The sequence below is a fragment of the Camelina sativa genome, chromosome 20 (assembly GCF_000633955.1).
Source record: "Camelina sativa cultivar DH55 chromosome 20, Cs, whole genome shotgun sequence".
In the NCBI taxonomy this organism is placed as follows: Eukaryota; Viridiplantae; Streptophyta; class Magnoliopsida; order Brassicales; family Brassicaceae; genus Camelina; species Camelina sativa.
The window spans coordinates 21865985-21886590 of NC_025704.1; the positions used below are offsets into that span (position 1 = coordinate 21865985).

At 35.4% G+C, this 20606-nt stretch overlaps 2 protein-coding genes and 7 pseudogenes across 2 annotated transcripts; 1 reads left to right on the plus strand and 8 right to left on the minus strand.

Annotated features, from left to right (window-relative positions):
• LOC109131231 (RNA-directed DNA polymerase homolog) lies at positions 1499 to 4500 on the plus strand. The gene is made up of 2 exons (XM_019241924.1): positions 1499 to 1948; positions 4351 to 4500. The coding sequence occupies exons 1-2, from the start codon at positions 1499 to 1501 to the stop codon at positions 4498 to 4500; spliced, it is 600 nt and encodes a 199-aa protein (XP_019097469.1).
• Positions 8898 to 9277, minus strand: LOC104771382 (annotated as a pseudogene).
• On the minus strand, positions 9581 to 9928 carry LOC104771383 (annotated as a pseudogene).
• Positions 11433 to 11784, minus strand: LOC104771384 (annotated as a pseudogene).
• On the minus strand, positions 13262 to 13662 carry LOC104771385 (annotated as a pseudogene).
• LOC104771386 lies at positions 15096 to 15496 on the minus strand (annotated as a pseudogene).
• On the minus strand, positions 16936 to 17287 carry LOC104771387 (annotated as a pseudogene).
• On the minus strand, positions 18033 to 18396 carry LOC109131232 (annotated as a pseudogene).
• LOC109131233 lies at positions 19142 to 19555 on the minus strand. Its single transcript, XM_019241925.1, has one exon. The coding sequence runs from the start codon at positions 19499 to 19501 to the stop codon at positions 19142 to 19144; it is 360 nt and encodes a 119-aa protein (XP_019097470.1). The 5' UTR covers positions 19502 to 19555.

The following is a 20606-nucleotide window of genomic DNA, read 5'->3' on the forward strand; positions in this document are numbered from 1 at the left end:
TGTCTTGGGCTGACTTTGTCTTGGAGTTCAACCGCAAGTATTTTCCTAGAGAGGCACTGGATAGGATGGAGATGCAATTCCTTCAGCTAGCTCAGGGGACTCGGTCAGTGCGAGAGCTTGACTTGGAGTTCAGTCGACTTCTTAGGTATGGGGGTCGGGCTATGGAGTCTGAAGAGGCTCAGATCATGAGGTTTTTGAGGGCCCTACGTGATGATTTGAGGGTTCACTATAGAGGGCGGAGTTATGCTACGCGTGCAGAGCTGGTTGAGACAACGGCAGAGATCGAGGAATACATCTTGGCACAGACAGTGGCGGTTAGTCCAGCAGTTCAGCCTAGTAAGGCTCAGCATCATGGAGGTTCTAGCAAGGGCGGCAAGCCTGCGTAGGGAACCATGAGGAGGTGGGAGGCTATGCTGAGGCCGAATGGTGCGAGTTGCTTTGGTTGTGGGAACAAGGATCACAAGGTTGCTAGCTGTCCCAAGAGGAGTGCCTCGACGGCAGCGGCTCGTGTATGCTATCATTGCAGGGAGCCAGGGCACATTAGGCCCTTGTGCCCCAAGTTTCAGCCGGTGGCAGTGGCAGCGTTGCAGCAGGTGCAGCCGGGAGGGCAGCAGGTGCAGCCGGGAGGGCAGCAGGTGGCACCGGTTTACAAGACTGCAGAGACTGGTCGAACCTGTGTCGGGGCGATTACAGGTATAATTTCTGGTACTTAACTTTGTGAATTTCAGTAGGTTCAGATTTTATGTTTTTCCTGTGATAAAGTGTTAGGTTCTCAACACATGAGGTTTTTGTAGGGACCTTGTTGGTGGGCGGATTTAAGTCCCACGTTATGTTTGATTTTGGAGCGTCTCATAGCTTCATTACTCCGGAGTGTGTCGAGAGTGCGAATATCAGAGGAGATCCCGGGGAGTGTACAGGAGTTGTCAGAGTTGCGGGAGGCAAGTTTCTGAGGGTTATTGGACGAGCTAGAAGAGTGGATATTCAGATCGCTGGAGAGTCATGGCCAGCGGATTTGCTTATCAGTCCAGTGGAGTTGTATGATGTTATTCTCGGGATGGATTGGTTGCATCGGTATATGGTATATTTGGATTGTCATCGGGGTAGAGTGAAGTTTGAACGTTCAGGAGGGAAGTTGGTTTTTCAGGGTATTAGACCGACTTCGGGGAGTCTCGTGATCTTGGCCATTGAGGCTGGGAAGATGATCAAGAAGGGCCGTGAGGCTTATCTGGTTACTATATCTATGCTAGAGTCAGTGGGGAAGTCTACGGTTAGTGCTATTCAGGTTGTTGAGGAATTTGAGGATGTGTTTCAGTCATTGTAGGGATTACCACCATCTTGGTCTGATCCTTTCACGATTGAACTTGAACCGGGGACGACGCCGTTATCCAAGGCTCCTTACAGAATGGCTCCAGAAGAGATGGCGGAGCTGAAGAAGCAGTTAGAGAATTTGTTGAGTAAGGGATTCATCCGTCCTAGTGTATCACTGTGGGGAGTGCCGATGTTATTTGTTAAGAAGAAGGATGGGAGTTTACGGTTGTGTATTTATTACCGGGGTTTGAACCAGGTCACTGTGAAGAACAAGTACCCTCTTCCCAGAATCGATGAGTTGTTGGATCAGTTGAGGGGTGCTACTTGGTTCTCCAAGGTAGATCTGGCATCGGGTTATCATCAGATACCGATAGATGACGCAGATGTGAGGAAGACTGCTTTTAAGACGAGGTATGGGCATTATGAGTTTGTGATGCCTTTCGGGTTGACTAACGCGCCAGCAGCGTTTATGAGATTGATAAACAGCGTGTTTCAGGAGTTTCTGGACGTGTCTGTCATCATTTTCATCGACGATATTCTGGTATTTTCTAAGAGTCCTGAAGAGCATGCAGTGCATTTGAGGGCAGTTATGGAGAAGCTGCGGGAGCATAAGTTGTTTGCTAAGTTGAGCAAGTGCAGTTTTTGGCAGCTAGTGAGATGGGTTTTCTGGGTCACATTATTTCTGCAAAGGGAGTTTCTGTAGATCCGGAGAAGATTCAGGCTATCAGGGATTTTCCTAGACCGCAGAATGCCACAGAGATCAGGAGTTTCCTTGGTTTGGCAGGTTACTACAGGAGGTTTGTACAGGGTTTTGCAAGTAGGGCACGCCCTATGACTAAGTAGACAGGGAAGGATGTTCCTTTTGTTTGGACATAGGAGTGTGAGGAGGGCTTTGAAACCCTTAAGTGGCTACTACGCCAGTGTTGGCTTTGCCTGAGCAGGGAGAAACCTATGTGGTTTATACTGATGCATCTAGAGTGGGTTTGGGGTGTGTGTTGATGCAGCCTTGGAAGGTGATTGCCTACGCTTCACGGTAGTTGCAGAAGAATGAGGGCAACTATCCTACTCATGATTTGGAGATGGCTGTTGTAGTTTTTGCCCAGAAGATTTGGAGATCTTATCTTTATGGTGCTAAGGTACAGGTGTTTACAGATCATAAGAGTCTGAAGTATATATTCATTCAGCCCGAGCTAAACTTGAGGCAGAGGCGGTGGATGGAGCTGGTGGCGGATTATGATTTGGAGATAGCTTATCACCCTGGTAAGGCTAACACGGTTGCAGATGCTCTGAGTAGGAAGAGGGTAGCTTTGGAGTCTATGGTAGGAGAGATCAGTGCTTTGAGTTTATGTGCTGTTTCTCAGGAACCGTTGGGTTTAGAGGCAGTTGATAGAGCAGATCCTCTGAGTAGGGTGCGTTTGGCTCAGGAGAAGGATTTGGGGCTGGTAAATGCCTCTAAGGATGTTGATTCAGAGTATCAGGTCTCAGATAATTGTACTATCTTGGTGCACGGTAGGAATTATGTGCCCAAAAAATGAGGATTTCAGGCAGGAGATCCTGAGAGAGGCTCATGCGAGCAAGTTTTCTATTCATACAAATATCGTTCTTACATGATTCACTCTGCAGTTTATTAGAATGTTCAAAACCTCTTTAAGTTTCTGTTTCATTTTCGAATTTAAAATGTATTTTTTTTTTGTTACGCTTGAAACACCCGCGAGCCGATTTCTGGTTATTGGGGAGGGGTGTCGATCGATACCAAGGAGAGTGTCGATCGACACCATCATTTTTTGGTTTGACCAGGTTTGTTTGAATTACCGTTCTGGTTTGGTTTGGTTCAGTTGAAGTTCCTAACCGACATATATAAGGGAAAAGTCGACCTAGGGTCGTGGAGGAGAGTGTTTGGTCGCCGTTTGCAGAAGAAAAGAGAGAAAAGAGAGAGTTTGTGTTCTTGAGAGATTTTGGCTTGTTCTAAGCTATTTTGGTGAGATCTGTTCCTGTGGAGTGGAGATCTTGTGCTAGGAAACAAAGGAAAAGGCTTCTAATGGTTGGATTTGTCGTTGTTGAGTCAGAATCTTCCTGCAAAAGAGGTGAGTGCATGACCATGGCTTATCTAAGCCTGAGAATCCTTTGTTTGCATGATTTTTTTGTGTTTTGTGGTGTTGTCCTTGCTTGTGGTGGTTGTGTTATGGTTAGTATAGGTTCCTAAAGCTTTTGGGTGAGTTTGGAATGGATAGGAGATGATTGGAAACGGAGATTCGACGATCGGGTTCGAGCAGAATGTGTCTGTGCAGTCGGTGTCGATCGACACCAAGTGGGTGTCGGTCGAAACCATGTTTTGGCCAGTGTTGATCGACACTTCTCTGGTGTCGGTCAACACCAGCTTGCCTGTTTTCGTGATTTTCCTAGTTTGTTGTATTTGTTTGTTGTTTGTTAAACATTTGAATCTCAGTTGCTTTTGTGTATAGCCCAGTAGATGGAAGGATTGCCTCACTAAGTATTTATGATAATAATTACGCATCTCGATTGTTGTTTGCGGTGTGCAGGTATGTGACGTGGAATCATGGCGATGAGGAGGAGGATGATCTAGGGTCTCGGTTGTGTGTTGTTGGATATATGTTTTATGTTGGAACCTTGGATATAGTTGTTCTAAGTTCTTGGATAGAGTGTTTATGAGTGTTATTGTATTGCTGGTTTAACGTTGAGTTGTGGTTTGGGTTGGTTTAATTAAGTAGTATGAGATGCTTAATTATATATTGTATTTATTCTTTAAAAAAAAAGGATGGTTGTTTCAATTTGGTATCAGAGCCTTTACGGTTCTAGGATGGTTAAGTGGATGGTTAGAGCGGTTAGGAATTTAATTGGGTGAGTTATTCTCCTGTTGCTTGATATATGGTGTTGTGTGAGGAAATTGATTATGAGTAGTTAGTCAATTTGTTTGTGGTATGGAGTCCTAGTATCATCCTCTTCGAGCCTTCAATGAGATTCCACGGTAAGATGTGTGTTTTGTGTGTGGTTTTGAATTGTGTACTTAGCTTTCTGTTCTAGGTAGTTCAAATGGTTAAGGGTGGAGTTGTTGCTGGTTGTGGATGCGGACGTGGTCGGGGAATTTGTCGTGGTCGTGGTAGGGGCAGAGTTCCAGCAGTGAGTGAGTCTATTGACCAGAGTCTGACAGCTGAGGGTGTCGGCAAGTCGTAGGACTTCTAGGAGGGGTCCATGAGTGTGGCCGGTGGTGGTACTGATGGGACCGTAGGCGCTGAGGGGGTCGGTGCGAGCGGTGTTGGTGCTCGAGTGGCCGGTGGTGCTAGGGTTCCGGAAGTGGGAATCCCAGCAGGTGGAGCCTCTGTGGGAGGTGCGGACCTGGCGGGCTTGTTGACACAGCTGTTGGAGCGGATACCGGGAGTGGGTCCGGCTCAGGCTCAGGTAGTGCCACCAGTGGTGGCGGAGGAGCAGCAGCCAGTGGCGGAGGAGCAGCAGCCAGTGGCTGCGGATGTGATAGCTCATGCTTGTTATTTGTCTATGCTGAAGGAGATGCATAAACTTGATACTGCGCGGTTTTCGGGTGGTACGGATCCGACCGCTGCAGATGTGTGGAGGACGAGTGTGGAACGTAACTTCCAGACTCTGAGATGTCCTGAGGAGTTTTGGGTGGACATAAGGGTCCACAATTTGGTTGGTGATGCTTAGGTGTGGTGGAGATCAGTGGCTGCTAGGAGAGTGCAGCGGGAGATGACTTGGGCTGACTTTGTGGAGGAGTTCAACCGCAAGTATTTTCCGAGAGAGACGTTAGACCGATTGGAGGTGCAGTTTCTTCAGCTATCTCAGGGGGCTCGGTCAGTGCGGGAGCTGGACTTAGAGTTCAATTGACTTCTGGCTTATGGGGGTCGGGCGATGGAGCTCGAGGTGGCTCAGATCAGGAGGTTCATGAGGGCGCTTCGTGAGGACTTGAGGGTCCACTGCAGAGGGAGGAGTTATGCTACGAGGGCGGAGCTGGTGGAGACTGTAGAGGAGATAGAGGATGACTTGAGGTCAAAGGTAGTGGTGGTCAGTCCAGCTGTTCAGACAGAGGAGACTTTGGAGAAGAACAATCCAAGCATGGCTAACGAGTCGGAGCAAAGGCATAAGAGGAAGCGGGACGACATGTCAGGTACGCAGCGAGGTCGGTGAGGGTGCTTCGGATGTGGAAGCAAGAACCACAAGTTGGCAGACTGCCCCAAGAAAGGTGATCCACAAGAATATCGTCGATCGTGTTACCATTGTGGAGAGGAGGGGGGCACATCAGGCCTTTCTGTCCTAAGTTGAGGCAGATGATGGGGGGTGTGGCACAACCGAAGGGAGGACCAGGTGCTCAACCCGGAGTTTAGTTTGGCTTATGTTTCTTTTTATTTCAGCTATATATTTTCGATTGGAGTTGTAAACGTTTATTGCACTTGAGGTTTAATAAAATGGAGTTATTTGGTTTTTGGAATTTGTGGATCTTGTGGAAAAGGAAATTGCTCGGGAGTCCTATAAATGGAAAGTTGCCATAAATAGAAAGTTACCATAAATAGAAAGTTTTTTAAAAATAGAAAGTTTTATGAATAGTTAGAACTTGTTTATTTTTGGAAAGGGTGTTTGAAAACACCGAAGTGTTTGAGATGATAGGAGTGAGGCCTGGGGATGGCCATCGTAGTGGTGATATTCTGGGAGAGAATATGGTGTTGGTAGGACATTGAGATGTTGTACGTGGATCACTGGGGGGTCCCAGTTGGAGAAATGTTTATAGGCGTTATGACTGTTTGCTATAGGGACGGGGGGTCCTAAGCAACTCATGAGGAGATGGGGGTTTTCTTGAGGGGACAGGGGGTTCCCTAGATACCAATAGCTCGAGGGACTGCGGTCCTGAGTGTGGCAGAGGAGATGGGGGTTCTCCTGAAGAGATGGGGGTTCTCCTGAAGAGATGGGGGTTCTCCTGGTACCAAGTTCTCGTGGATGACAACCTGAGGGTGAGACGGTATGGCTCGAAGATGGGGGGTCTGAGAGTGTGATCGGTATGGCTTGAAGGTTGCAACCTAAGAGCAGATGAGTTGGTGGCAAAAGTGTTAATGACGTGGGATTAAGGAGATTGATGGGGGTTCAATCTCAGATTTTCTATCGTGACCGGATGCGGTTTGGGAGATTGATGGGGGTTCAATCTCTGGTTTCCGGTTGAGATCAGATGCGGATCTCGGGGTTCCTGTGTGTTGACCGGGAGGGTCAGGTGTATGATGGTCGGGGGGAACAGAGTGGTGATGATTGGGAGAGTATGGTTTGGATTAACCGGTGGGGTCAGGACTTTGTTGACCGGTGGGGTCAGGATTGTGTGGACCAATGGTGTCATGGTTGCGGCAGACCGGATGGTTGGATGGTGCGAACCGTTGCAGTGGTGTGGTCGGATAAGTTTTGCGGTCTGGTGGTGGTGTGTTACAAATTCGAGGACGAATCTTTTGTTAGAGGGGTAGAATTGTAACACCCGCGAACCGATTTCTGGTTATTGGGAAGGGGTGTCAATCGACACCAAGGAGAGTGTCGATCGACACCATCATTTTTTGGTTCGACCAGGTTTGTTTGAATTTCCGCTTTGGTTTGGTTTGGTTCAATTGAAGTTCCTAACCGACGTATATAAGGAAAAAGTCGACCTAGGGTCGTGGAGGAGAGTGTTTGGTCGCCGTTTGCAGAAGAAAAGAGAGAAAAGAGAGAGTTTGTGTTCTTGAGAGATTTTGGCTTGTTCTAAGCTGTTTTGGTGAGATCTATTCCTGTGGAGTGGAGATCTTGTGCTAGGAACAAAGGAGAAGGCTTCTAAGAGTTGGATTCGTCGTTGTTGAGTCAGAATCTTCCTGCAAAAGAGGTGAGTGCATGACCATGGCTTATCTAAGCCTGAGAATCCTTTGTTTGCTTGATTTGTTGTGTTTTGTGGTATTGTCCTTGCTTGTGGTGGTTGTGTTATGGTTAGTATATGTTCCTGGAGCTTTTGGGTGAGTTTGGAACGGATTGGAGATGATTGGAAACGGAGACTCGACGATCGGCTTCGAGCAGAACGTGTCTGCGCAGTCGGTGTTGATCGACACCAAGTGGGTGTCGATCGACACCACGTTTGGGCCAGTGTCGATCGACACCTCTCTGGTGTCGGTCGACACTAGCTTGCATGTTTTCGTGATTTTTCTGGTTTGTTGTATTTGTTTGTTGTTTGTTAAACATTGGAATCTTAGTTGCTTGTGTGTATAGCCCAGTAGATGGGAGGATTATCTCACTAAGTATTTATGATAATACTTACGCATCTCGATTGTTGTTTGTGGTGTGCAGGTATGTGACGTGGAATTATGGCGATGAGGAGGAGGATGATCTAGGGTCTCGGTTGTGTGTTGTTGGCAATATTGTTTATGTTGGAACCTTGGATAGAGTTGTGCTATGTTGTTGGATAGAGTTTAGGAGTGTTATTGTATTGATAATGTATTAGTTTTGTATTATTAGTATGTTTCCGCTGTGCTTAATGGTTATTGCTGGTTTAATGTTGAGTTGTTGTTTGGGTTGGTTTAATTAAGTAGTATGGGATGATTAATTATATATTACATTTATTATTAAAAAAAAGGATGGTTGTTTCAATTTGGTATCAGAGCCTTTACGGTTCTATGATGGTTAAGTGGATGGTTAGAGCGGTTAGGAATTTAATTGGGTGTGTTATTCTCCTGTTGCTTGATATATGATGTTGTGTGAGGAAATTGATTATGAGTAGTTAGTCAATTTGTTTGTGGCATTGAGTCCTAGTATCATCCTCTTCGAGCCTTCAATGAGATTCCACGGTAAGATGTGTGTTTTGTGTGCGGTTTTGAATTGTGTACTTAGCTTTCTGTTCTGGGTAGTGCAGATGGTTAAGGGTGGAGCTGTTGTTGGTCGTGGACGCGGACGTGGTCGGGGACGCGGTCGTGGTCGTGGTAGGGGCAGAGTTCCAGCAGTGAGTGAGTATGTTGAGCAGAGTGTGACAGCTGAGGGTGTTGGCGAGTCGCAGGACTTCCAGGAGGGGTCCATGAATCTGGCCGGTGGTGATACTGATAGGACCGTAGGCGCTGAGGGGGTCGGTGCGGGCAGTGTCGGTGCTCGAGTGGCCGGTGGTGCTAGGGTTCCGGGGGTTGGAATCCCAGCAGGTGGAGCCTCTGTGGGAGGTGTGGACCTGGCGGGCTTGTTGACACAGCTGTTGGAGCGGATACCGGGAGCTTAAGCATAAAGATAAAAATTGTATATATATATGTCTATTGAAATTGACTAAAATAATATGTCATTATTTATAATAAAAAATAGGAAACTTGATAGGATTATACAGTTGTTGTAAATTTAATATATTTATATATATATAAATTGAATTCAGTCAACAAAAATATATCCTATTAATATCTGAATTTTTAGTTTAAAGTTCATATGAGATAATTTTTTCTTTTTTGTTTTTTGTTAGAAATACAAAGTTGTTTTGAAAATCTTCAAAGAGATTTACTTTGCCTTTATTTTTTGTAAATATACTGAAGTGGATATTTCTCATAAATTAAATGTTACAACAAAACTATCATGTTTTTAATCAAAATAATTTAAGCAGTTTTAGAGATTGCAACGCAATGACTCCACAAGTCGTCTCTCTTCTTCAAATATAGTGCTTCACGGGCAATTAAGGCTGGTCTGTCAGCAATATATTTAATGAGAGTATCGTGACACACTTTTCCTTCTTGAACAAGATCGTGGCAGCAAGTATCATTGATGGTTGCATTTCAAAAAACAACGGCGATTATATCCAAGGCACAGTGAGGAGAGATTTTAACAAGACAAGTATCCCATAACGATTTTGCTTCAGATTCGTCGACTAAAAATACAGGAACAAATGCACAAACCAAAGCTACAACAATGAATAGCATAGCAATCTGAGAGGTAAATTTAGCCATATGTGCTTATACGTGAATTTTACTGACTATTATTTCTTATATGAAAAGATGTAATGAAGTGTGTTTTGTATTTGATATTATAGACACAAAGCTACATAAGCTATTTATATGTAATTGAAAACCTAACGTAACTATCATAACATATTAAAGAACTAAAATAATTAATGTGAAGAGTTTATTTTCTTGGTAAATAAATACACTAAGAGTGTTTAATTTTACCTATTTAATAATTGTTTTTAAAATTATAATGAAAAATTTTAAACAATTAAAGATATCTTTTAAAATGGAAAACGTTATAATGTTGTTTTGAATCATGCAAACTTCTAAGCCNTAATTTAAGCAGTTTTAGAGATTGCAACGCAATGACTCCACAAGTCGTCTCTCTTCTTCAAATATAGTGCTTCATGGGCAATTAAGGCTGGTCTGTCAGCAATATATTTAATGAGAGTATCGTGACACACTTTTCCTTCTTGAACAAGATCGTGGCAGCAAGTATCATTGATGGTTGCATTTCAAAAAACAACGGCGATTATATCCAAGGCACAGTGAGGAGAGATTTTAACAAGACAAGTATCCCATAACGATTTTGCTTCAGATTCGTCGACTAAAAATACAGGAACAAATGCACAAACCAAAGCTACAACAATGAATAGCATAGCAATCTGAGAGGTAAATTTAGCCATATGTGCTTATACGTGAATTTTACTAACTATTATTTCTTATATGAAAAGATGTAATGAAGTGTGTTTTGTATTTGATATTATAGACACAAAGCTACATAAACTATTTATATGTAATTGAAAACCTAACGTAACTATCATAACATATTAAAGAACTAAAATAATTAATGTGAAGAGTTTATTTTCTTGGTAAATAAATACACTAAGAGTGTTTAATTTTACCTATTTAATAATTGTTTTTAAAATTATAATGAAAAATTTTAAACAATTAAAGATATCTTTTAAAATGGAAAACGTTATAATGTTGTTTTGAATCATGCAAACTTCTAAGCCAAATTTTTGAATATGAGGTTATATACTAACTGAAATATTTAGAGTTTTAAAAATATATTAATCTATTTTTTAGTAGTTTGACATATAAATATATTTTATTTTTAATGTATAAAAACTCTAAGTCACGCTAATGAAATTTTTATCTAAATGACAAAGAAATGCCACTAGTATGCTTCTATTACAACATTTCAATATAATTTTTTTATTAAAGAATCTGAGATTCACTAGAGCTGTATATATGAAATGTGCAACATTTTTTAACATATATAAAAAGGTTGAAACTTTATTGATAAGTTTGTAAAAAAATCAATAAATTATAGGTCGATGACAAATAATTACAAAAAAAAAAAATATATTTTCGTAAACTAGAGAAAATATTTCCTTTAAATAGGTGTAAAACAATGTTTAAAGGATCGATCTCTTATTAAAGAGAAAAGAAACAAAATTTGAAAACCAATTTAAGAAATAAGTAAACATAGATATAAAGATTAAATTCATGGCAAAAAGAGAAACAAATTCATTGTGAGTGAGGTTAATAGTTATGTGGACTATATTTTCATTGTCAACCTAATTCACTTGTGGGTAAGGACTTTAATCATATTTTAGCACTAGTAGTATATGGTTAAAATACTAATATATAAATATCGTTCTTAAATGAACCAGTATGCAGTTTATTCGAATGTTCAAAACCTCTTTAAGTTCCTGTTTCAGTTTCGAATTTAAAATTGATTTATTTTTTTTCGCTTTTCTAATCAAATTTTGTACTTTTATAATTTTTTATTGGAGGAATTAGAGCTTAAGTAAAAAGATAAAAATTGTATATATACCTGTCTATTGAAATTGACTAAAATAATATGTCATTATTTATAATAAAAATTAGGAAACTTGATAGGATTATACAGTTGTTGTAAATTTAATATATTATATATATATATAATTATAGAAATTGAATTCAGTCAACAAAAATATATATCCTATTAATATCTGAATTCTTGGATTAAAATTCATATGAGATTAAAAAAAAAAAATTTTGTATCTTGTTAGAAATACAAAGTTGTTTTGAAAATCTTCAAAGAGATTTACTTTGCCTTTATTTTTTGTAAATATACTGAAGTGGATATTTCTAATAAATTAAATGTTACAACAAAACTATCATGGTTTTAATCAAAATAATTTAAGCAGTTTTAGAGATTGCAACGCAATGACTCCACAAGTCGTCCCTCTTCTTCAAATATAGTGCTTCACGGGAAATTAAGGCTGGTCTGTCAGCAATATATTTAATGAGAGTATCGTGACACACTTTGCCTTCTCGAACAAGATCGTGGCAGCAAGTATCATTGATGGTTTCATTTCCAAAAACAACGGCGATTATATCCAAGGCACATTGAGGAGAGATTTTAACAAGACAAGTATCCCATATATAACGTTTTTGCTTCAGATTCGTCGACTGAAAATACAGGAACAAATGCACAAACTAAAGCTACAACAATGTATAGCATAGCAATCTGAGAGGTAAATTTAGCCATATGTGCTTATAAGTGAATTTTACTGATTATTATTTCTTATATGAAAAGATGTAATGAAGTGTGTTTACTATTTGATATTATAGACACAAACCTACATAAGCTATTTATATGTAATTGAAAACCTAACGTAACTATCATAACATATTAAAGAACTAAAATAATTAATGAGAAAGAGTTTATTTTCTTGGTAAATAAATACACTAAGAGCATTTAATTTTCTCTTTATAATAATTGTTTTTAAAATTATAATGAAAAATTTAAAACAATTAAAGATATCTTTTAAAATGGAAAACGTTATAATTTTGTTTTGAATCATGCAAACTTCTAAGCCAAATTTTTGAATACTAACTGAAATATTTAGAGTTTTAAAAATATATTAATCTATTTTTTAGTAGTTTGACATATAAATATATTTTATTTTTAATGAATAAAAACTCTAAGTCACACTAATAGAGTTCTTATCTAAATGACAAAGAAATGCCACTAGTATGTTTCTATTACAACATTTCAATATAATTTTTTTATTAAAGAATCTGAGATTCACTAGAGCTGTATATATGAAATGTGCAACATTTTTTAACATATATAAAAAGGTTGAAACCTTATTGATAAGTTTGTAAAAAAATGAATAAATTATAGGTCGATGACTAATAATTACCAAAAAAAATTTTTTTCGTAAACTAGAGAAAATATTTCCTTGAAATAGATGTAAAACAATGTTTAAAGGATCGATCTCTTATTAAAGAGAAATGAAACAAAAATTTGAAAACCAATTTACGAAATAAGTAAACATAGATATAAAGATTAAAATCATGGCAAAAAGAGAAACAAATTAAATGTGAGTGAAGTTAATAGTTATGTGGACTATTTTCATTGTCAACCTAATCCACTTGTGGATAAGGACTTTAATCAAATTTTAGCACTAGTAGTATATGGTTAAAATACTAATATACAAATATCGTTCTTAAATGAACCAGTCTGCAGTTTATTGGAATGTTCAAAACCTCTTTAAGTTCCTGTTTCAGTTTTGAATTTAAAATTGATTTTTTTTTTTCGCCTTTCTAATCAGTCTTTGTACTTTTATAATTTTTTATTGGAGGAATTAGAGCTTAAGCATAAAGATAAAAATTGTATATATACCTGTCTATTGAAATTGACTAAAATAATATGTCATTATTTATAATAAAAATTAGGAAACAGGATAGGATTATACAGTTGTTGTAAATTTAATATATTTTTATATATATAAATGGAATTCAGTCAACAAAAATATATATCCTATTAATATCAGAATTTTTGGTTTAAAATTCAGATGAGATAATTTTTTTCTTTTTTGTTTTTGGTTAGAAATACAAAGTTGTTTTGAAAATCTTCAAAGAGATTTACTTTGCCTTTATTTTTTGTAAATGTACTGAAGTGGATATTTCTAATAAATTAAATGTTACAACAAAACTATCAAGTTTTTAATCAAAATAATTTAAGCAGTTTTAGAGATTGCAACGCAATGACTCCACAAGTCGTCCCTCTTCTTCAAATATAGTGCTTCACGGGCAATTAAGGCTGGTCTGTCAGCAATATATTTAATGAGAGTATCGTGACACACTTTTCCTTCTTAAACAAGATTGTGGCAGCAAGTATCATTGATGGTTGCATTTCCAAAAACAACGGCGATTATATCCAAGGCACAGTGAGGAGAGATTTTAACAAGACAAGTATCCCATAACGATTTTGCTTCAGATTCGTTAACTGAAAATACAGGAACAAATGCACAAACCAAAGCTACAACAATGAATAGCATTGCAATCTGAGAGGTAAATTTAGCCATATGTGCTTATACGTGAATTTTACTAACTATTATTTCTTATATGAAAAGATGTAAAGAAGTGTGTTTCGTATTTGATATTATAGACACAAAGCTACATAAACTATTTATATGTAATTGAAAACCTAACGTAACTATCATAACATATTAAAGAACTAAAATAATTAATGTGAAGAGTTTATTTTCTTGGTAAATAAATACACTAAGAGTGTTTAATTTTCTCTATTTAATAATTGTTTTTAAAATTATAATGAAAAATTTAAAACAATTAAAGATATCTTTTAAAATGGAAAACGTTATAATTTTGTTTTCAATCATGCAAACTTCTAAGCGAAATTTTTGAATATGAGGTTATATACTAACTGAAATATTTAGAGTTTTAAAAATATATTAATCTATTTTTTAGTAGTTTGACATATAAATATATTTTATTTTTAATGTATAAAAACTCTAAGTCACACTAATAAAGTTCTTATCTAAATGACAAAGAAATGCCACTAGTATGTTTCTATTACAACATTTCAATATAATTTTTTTTTTAAGAATCTGAGATTCACTAGAGCTGTATATATGAAATGTGCAACATTTTTTAAAATAAATAAAAAGGTTGAAACCTTATTAATCAGTTTGTAAAAAATGGATATATTATAGGTCGATGACTAATAAATACAAAAAAGAATTTTACGTAAACTAGAGAAAATATTTCCATAAAATAGATGTAAAACAATGTTTAAAGGTTCTCTTATTAAGGAGAATGGAAACAAAATTTGAAAACCAAAAAACGGAGTAAATAAACATAGATATATTGATTAAAATCATGGCAAAAAAGAAACAAATTTAATGTGAGTGAGGTTAATAGTTATGTGGACTATATTTTCATTGTCAACCTAATCCACTTGTGGGTAAGGACTTTAATCAAATTTTAGCTCTAGTAGTCTATGGTTGAAATACTAATATACAAATACAGTTTTTACATGATTCAGTCTGCAGTTTATTCGAATGTTCAAAATCTCTTTAAGTTTCTGTTTCATTTTCGAATTTCAGATTGATTTTTTTTTGTTACGTTTTTCTAATCAGTTTTCGTAATTTTATAATTTTTTTTCTTGGAGGAATTAGAGCTTAAGCATAAAGATAAAAATTGTATATATACATGTCTATTGAAATTAACTAGAATAATATGTCATTATTTATAATAAAAATTAGGAAACTTGATAGGATTATACAGTTGTTGTAAATTTAAAATATATATATATATATATAAATTGAATTCAGTCAACAAAAATATATGTCCTATTAATATCTGAATTTTTGGTTTAAAATTCATATGAGATAATTTTTTGTTTTTTGTTTTTTTGTTAGAAATACAAAGTTGTTTTGAAAATCTTCAAAGAGATTTACTTTGCCTTTATTTTTTGTAAATGTACTGAAGTGGATATTTCTAATAAATTAAATAATACAACAAAACTATCAAGTTTTTAATCAAAATAATTTAAGCAGTTTTAGAGATTGCAACGCAATGACTCCACAAGTCGTCCCTCTTCTTCAAATATAGTGCTTCACGGGCAATTAAGGCTGGTCTGTCAGCAATATATTTAATGAGAGTATCGTGACACACTTTTCCTTCTTAAACAAGATTGTGGCAGCAAGTATCATTGATGGTTGCATTTCCAAAAACAACGGCGATTATATCCAAGGCACAGTGAGGAGAGATTTTAACAAGACAAGTATCCCATAACGATTTTGCTTCAGATTCGTTAACTGAAAATACAGGAACAAATGCACAAACCAAAGCTACAACAATGAATAGCATTGCAATCTGAGAGGTAAATTTAGCCATATGTGCTTATACGTGAATTTTACTAACTATTATTTCTTATATGAAAAGATGTAAAGAAGTGTGTTTCGTATTTGATATTATAGACACAAAGCTACATAAACTATTTATATGTAATTGAAAACCTAACGTAACTATCATAACATATTAAAGAACTAAAATAATTAATGTGAAGAGTTTATTTTCTTGGTAAATAAAGACACTAAGAGTGTTTAATTTTCTCTATTTAATAATTGTTTTTAAAATTATAATGAAAAATTTAAAACAATTAAAGATATCTTTTAAAATGGAAAACGTTTTAATTTTGTTTTCAATCATGCAAATTTCTAAGCGAAATTTTTGAATATGAGGTTATATACTAACTGAAATATTTAGAGTTTTAAAAATATATTAATCTATTTTTTAGTAGTTTGACATATAAATATATTTTATTTTTAATGTATAAAAACTCTAAGTCACACTAATAAAGTTCTTATCTAAATGACAAAGAAATGCCACTAGTATGTTTCTATTACAACATTTCAATATAATTTTTTTTTTTAAGAATCTGAGATTCACTAGAGCTGTATATATGAAATGTGCAACATTTCTTAAAATAAATAAAAAGGTTGAAACCTTATTAATCAGTTTGTAAAAAATAGATATATTATAGGTCGATGACTAATAAATACAAAAAAGAATTTTACGTAAACTAGAGAAAATATTTCCATAAAATAGATGTAAAACAATGTTTAAAGGTTCTCTTATTAAGGAGAATGGAAAAAAAATTTGAAAACCAAAAAACAGAGTAAATAAACATAGATATATTGATTAAAATCATGGCAAAAAAGAAACAAATTTAATGTGAGTGAGGTTAATAGTTATGTGGACTATATTTTCATTGTCAACCTAATCCACTTGTGGGTAAGGACTTTAATCAAATTTTAGCCCTAGTAGTCTATGGTTGAAATACTAATATAGAAATACAGTTTTTACATGATTCAGTCTGCAGTTTATTCGAATGTTCATAATCTCTTTAAGTTTCTGTTTCATTTTCGAATTTCAGATTGATTTTTTTTTGTTACGTTTTTCTAATCAGTTTTCATAATTTTATAATTTTTTTTCTTGGAGGAATTAGAGCTTAAGCATAAAGATAAAAATTGTATATATACCTGTCTATTGAAATTAACTAGAATAATATGTCATTATTTATAATAAAAATTAGGAAACTTGATAGGATTATACAGTTGTTGTAAATTTAATATATTTATATATATATATATATAAATTGAATTCAGTCAACAAAAATATATGTCCTATTAAGATCTGAATTTTTGGTTTAAAATTCATATGAGATAATTTTTTGTTTTTTGTTTTTTTGTTAGAAATACAAAGTTGTTTTGAAAATCTTCAAAGAGATTTACTTTGCCTTGATTTTTTTGTAAAAGTACTGAAGTGGATAATTCTGATAAATTAAATGTTACAACAAAACTATCAAGTTTTTAATCAAAATAATTTAAGCAGTTTTAGAGATAGCAATGCACTGAGTCCACAAGTCGTCTCTCTTCTTCAAATATAGTGCTTCACGGGCAATTAAGGCTGGTCTGTCAGCAATATATTTAATGAGAGTATCGTGACACACTTTTCCTTCTTGAACAAGAACGTGGCAGCAAGTATCATTGATGGTTGCATTTCCAAAAACAACGGCGATTATATCCAAGGCACAGTGAGGAGAGATTTTAACAAGACAAGTATCCCATATATAACGATTTTGCTTCAGATTCGTAAACTGAAAATACAGGAACAAATGCACAAACCAAAGCTACAACAATGAATAGCATAGCAATCTGAGAGGTAAATTTAGCCATATGTGCTTATACGTGAATTTTACTAACTATTATTTCTTATATGAAAAGATGTAAAGAAGTGTGTTTTGTATTTGATATTATAGACACAAAGCTACATAAACTATTTATATGTAATTGAAAACCTAACGTAACTATCATAACATATTAGAGAACTAAAATAATTAATGTGAAGAGTTTATTTTCTTGGTAAATAAATACACTAAGAGTGTTTAATTTTCTCTATTTAATAATTGTTCCTAAAATTATAATGAAAAATTTAAAACAATTAAAGATATCTTTTAAAATGGAAAACGTTATAATTTTTTTTCAATCATGCAAACTTCTAAGCGAAATTTTTGAATATGAGGTTATACACTAACTGAAATATTTAGAGTTTTAAAAATATATTAATCTCTTTTTTAGTAGTTTGACATATAAATATATTTTATTTTTAATGTATAAAAACTCTAAGTCACACTAATAAAGTTTTTATCTAAATGACAAAGAAATGCCACTAGTATGCTTCTATTACAACATTTCAATATAATTTTTTATTAAAGAATATGAGATTCACTAGAGCTGTATATATGAAATGTGCAACATTTTTAAAAATAAATAAAAAGGTTGAAACCTTATTAATCAGTTTGTAAAAAATGGATATATTATAGGTCGATGACTAATTAATACAAAAAGGAATTTTACGTAAACTAGAGAAAATATTTCCTTAAAATAGATGTAAAACAATGTTTAAAGGATCGATCTCTTATTAAAGAGAAAAGAAACAGAGTAAATATAGTGCAATGCAATGAGTCCACAAGTCGTCTCTCTTCTTCAAATATAGTGCTTCACGGGCAATTAAGGCTGGTCTGTCAGCAATATATTTAATGAGAGTATCGTGACACACTTTTCCTTCTTGAACAAGAACGTGGCAGCAAGTATCATTGATGGTTGCATTTCCAAAAACAACGGCGATTATATCCAAGGCACAGTGAGGAGAGATTTTAACAAGACAAGTATCCCATATATAACGATTTTGCTTCAGATTCGTAAACTGAAAATACAGGAACAAATGCACAAACCAAAGCTACAACAATGAATAGCATAGCAATCTGAGAGGTAAATTTAGCCATATGTGCTTATACGTGAATTTTACTAACTATTATTTCTTATATGAAAAGATGTAAAGAAGTGTGTTTTGTATTTGATATTATAGACACAAAGCTACATAAACTATTTATATGTAATTGAAAACCTAACGTAACTATCATAACATATTAGAGAACTAAAATAATTAATGTGAAGAGTTTATTTTCTTGGTAAATAAATACACTAAGAGTGTTTAATTTTCTCTATTTAATAATTGTTCCTAAAATTATAATGAAAAATTTAAAACAATTAAAGATATCTTTTAAAATGGAAAACGTTATAATTTTTTTTCAATCATGCAAACTTCTAAGCGAAATTTTTGAATATGAGGTTATACACTAACTGAAATATTTAGAGTTTTAAAAATATATTAATCTCTTTTTTAGTAGTTTGACATATAAATATATTTTATTTTTAATGTATAAAAACTCTAAGTCACACTAATAAAGTTTTTATCTAAATGACAAAGAAATGCCACTAGTATGCTTCTATTACAACATTTCAATATAATTTTTTATTAAAGAATATGAGATTCACTAGAGCTGTATATATGAAATGTGCAACATTTTTAAAAATAAATAAAAAGGTTGAAACCTTATTAATCAGTTTGTAAAAAATGGATATATTATAGGTCGATGACTAATTAATACAAAAAGGAATTTTACGTAAACTAGAGAAAATATTTCCTTAAAATAGATGTAAAACAATGTTTAAAGGATCGATCTCTTATTAAAGAGAAAAGAAACAGAGTAAATATAGTGCAATGCAATGAGTCCACAAGTCGTCTCTCTTCTTCAAATATAGTGCTTTACGGGCAATTAAGGCTGGTCTGTCAGCAATATATTTAATGAGAGTATCGTGACACACTTTTCCTTCTTGAACAAGATCGTGGCAGCAAGTATCATTGATGGTTGCATTTCCAAAAACAACGGCGATTATATCCAAGGCACAATGAGGAGAGATTTTAACAAGACAAGTATCCCATAATGATTTTGCTTCAGATTCGTCGACTGAAAATACAGGAACAAATGCACAAACCAAAGCTACAACAATGAATAGCATAGCAATCTGAGAGGTAAATTTAGCCATATGTGCTTATACGTGAATTTTACTAACTATTATTTCCTATATGAAAAGAATGTAATGAAGTGTGTTTGGTATTTGATATTATAGACACAAAGCCACATAAGATATTTATATGTAATTGAAAACCTAACGTAACTATCATAACATATTAAAGAACTAAAATAATTAATGAGAAAGAGTTTATTTTCTTGGTAAAAACACACTAAGAGTGAAACAACCCGACCCCTTTTTTTTTAATTAAACATCCCATACTTCTTAATTAACCAACCCAAACCACAACTCAACATTAAACCAGCAATAACATTAAGCACAGCGAAAACATTCCAATAATACAAAACCAACAAATCATCAATACAATAACATTCCTAACCATTCTATCTGGCAACCTACCATAACACTAACCAAGGTTCCAACAACATAACCAACAAATCCAATAACACACAAACGAGACCCTAGATCATCCTCCTCCTCATCGCCATGATTCCACGATCACACTTTTGCCTTTACCTGCACACCACAAACAACAATTGAGATGCGTAAGTATTATCATAAATACTTAGTGAGGCCGTCCTCCCATCTACTAGGTTATACACACAAGCATATGAGACCCTCATGTTTAAGCAAAACAAACAACACACAACAATACATCAAACCAGGAAAACAAGTCTCGGCTGAGACCAGTGTCGACCGATGCCTCACGGTGTCGATCGATACTACAAACAATGGTGTCGACCGATGCTAAACAGTGTCGACCGATGCCTCTTCTGCAGACACGATCTGCGCGAACACGAACGTCGAACTCCCCTTCCAAATCATCTCGAATCCGTCTCAAACTCACCCAATTACCTCAGAAATCACTGGGAATCACAAAAGCAACGAACCCAAGCAAAACAACACAAACAGCAAAGAAAACACCTAAACAAGAGAGATCTCATGCTTAGATCAACCATGGTCAAGCACTCACCTTATCAACTGATTATAACAACCAATACAACCAGTTGAGACCCTCCTAACGTCTGAAACAGCCCAGAAACGCCCTACAACAAGCCACACAACCAAAAACGACTTATAGCAAAACTGGACAGAAACATCAGAAAAGAACAGTCTC

Excerpts from the sequence above, each read along its gene's own strand:
- LOC109131233 (XM_019241925.1), bottom strand. The coding sequence starts at position 19,501 with ATGGCTAAATTTACCTCTCAGATTGCTATGCTATTCATTGTTGTAGCT.
- LOC109131231 (XM_019241924.1), top strand. The coding sequence starts at position 1,499 with ATGTTATTTGTTAAGAAGAAGGATGGGAGTTTACGGTTGTGTATTTAT. Across the intron at positions 1,949-4,350 it reads CTAAGTTGAGCAAGTGCAGT|GTAGTTCAAATGGTTAAGGG; the intron begins TTTTGGCAGCTA and ends TTTCTGTTCTAG.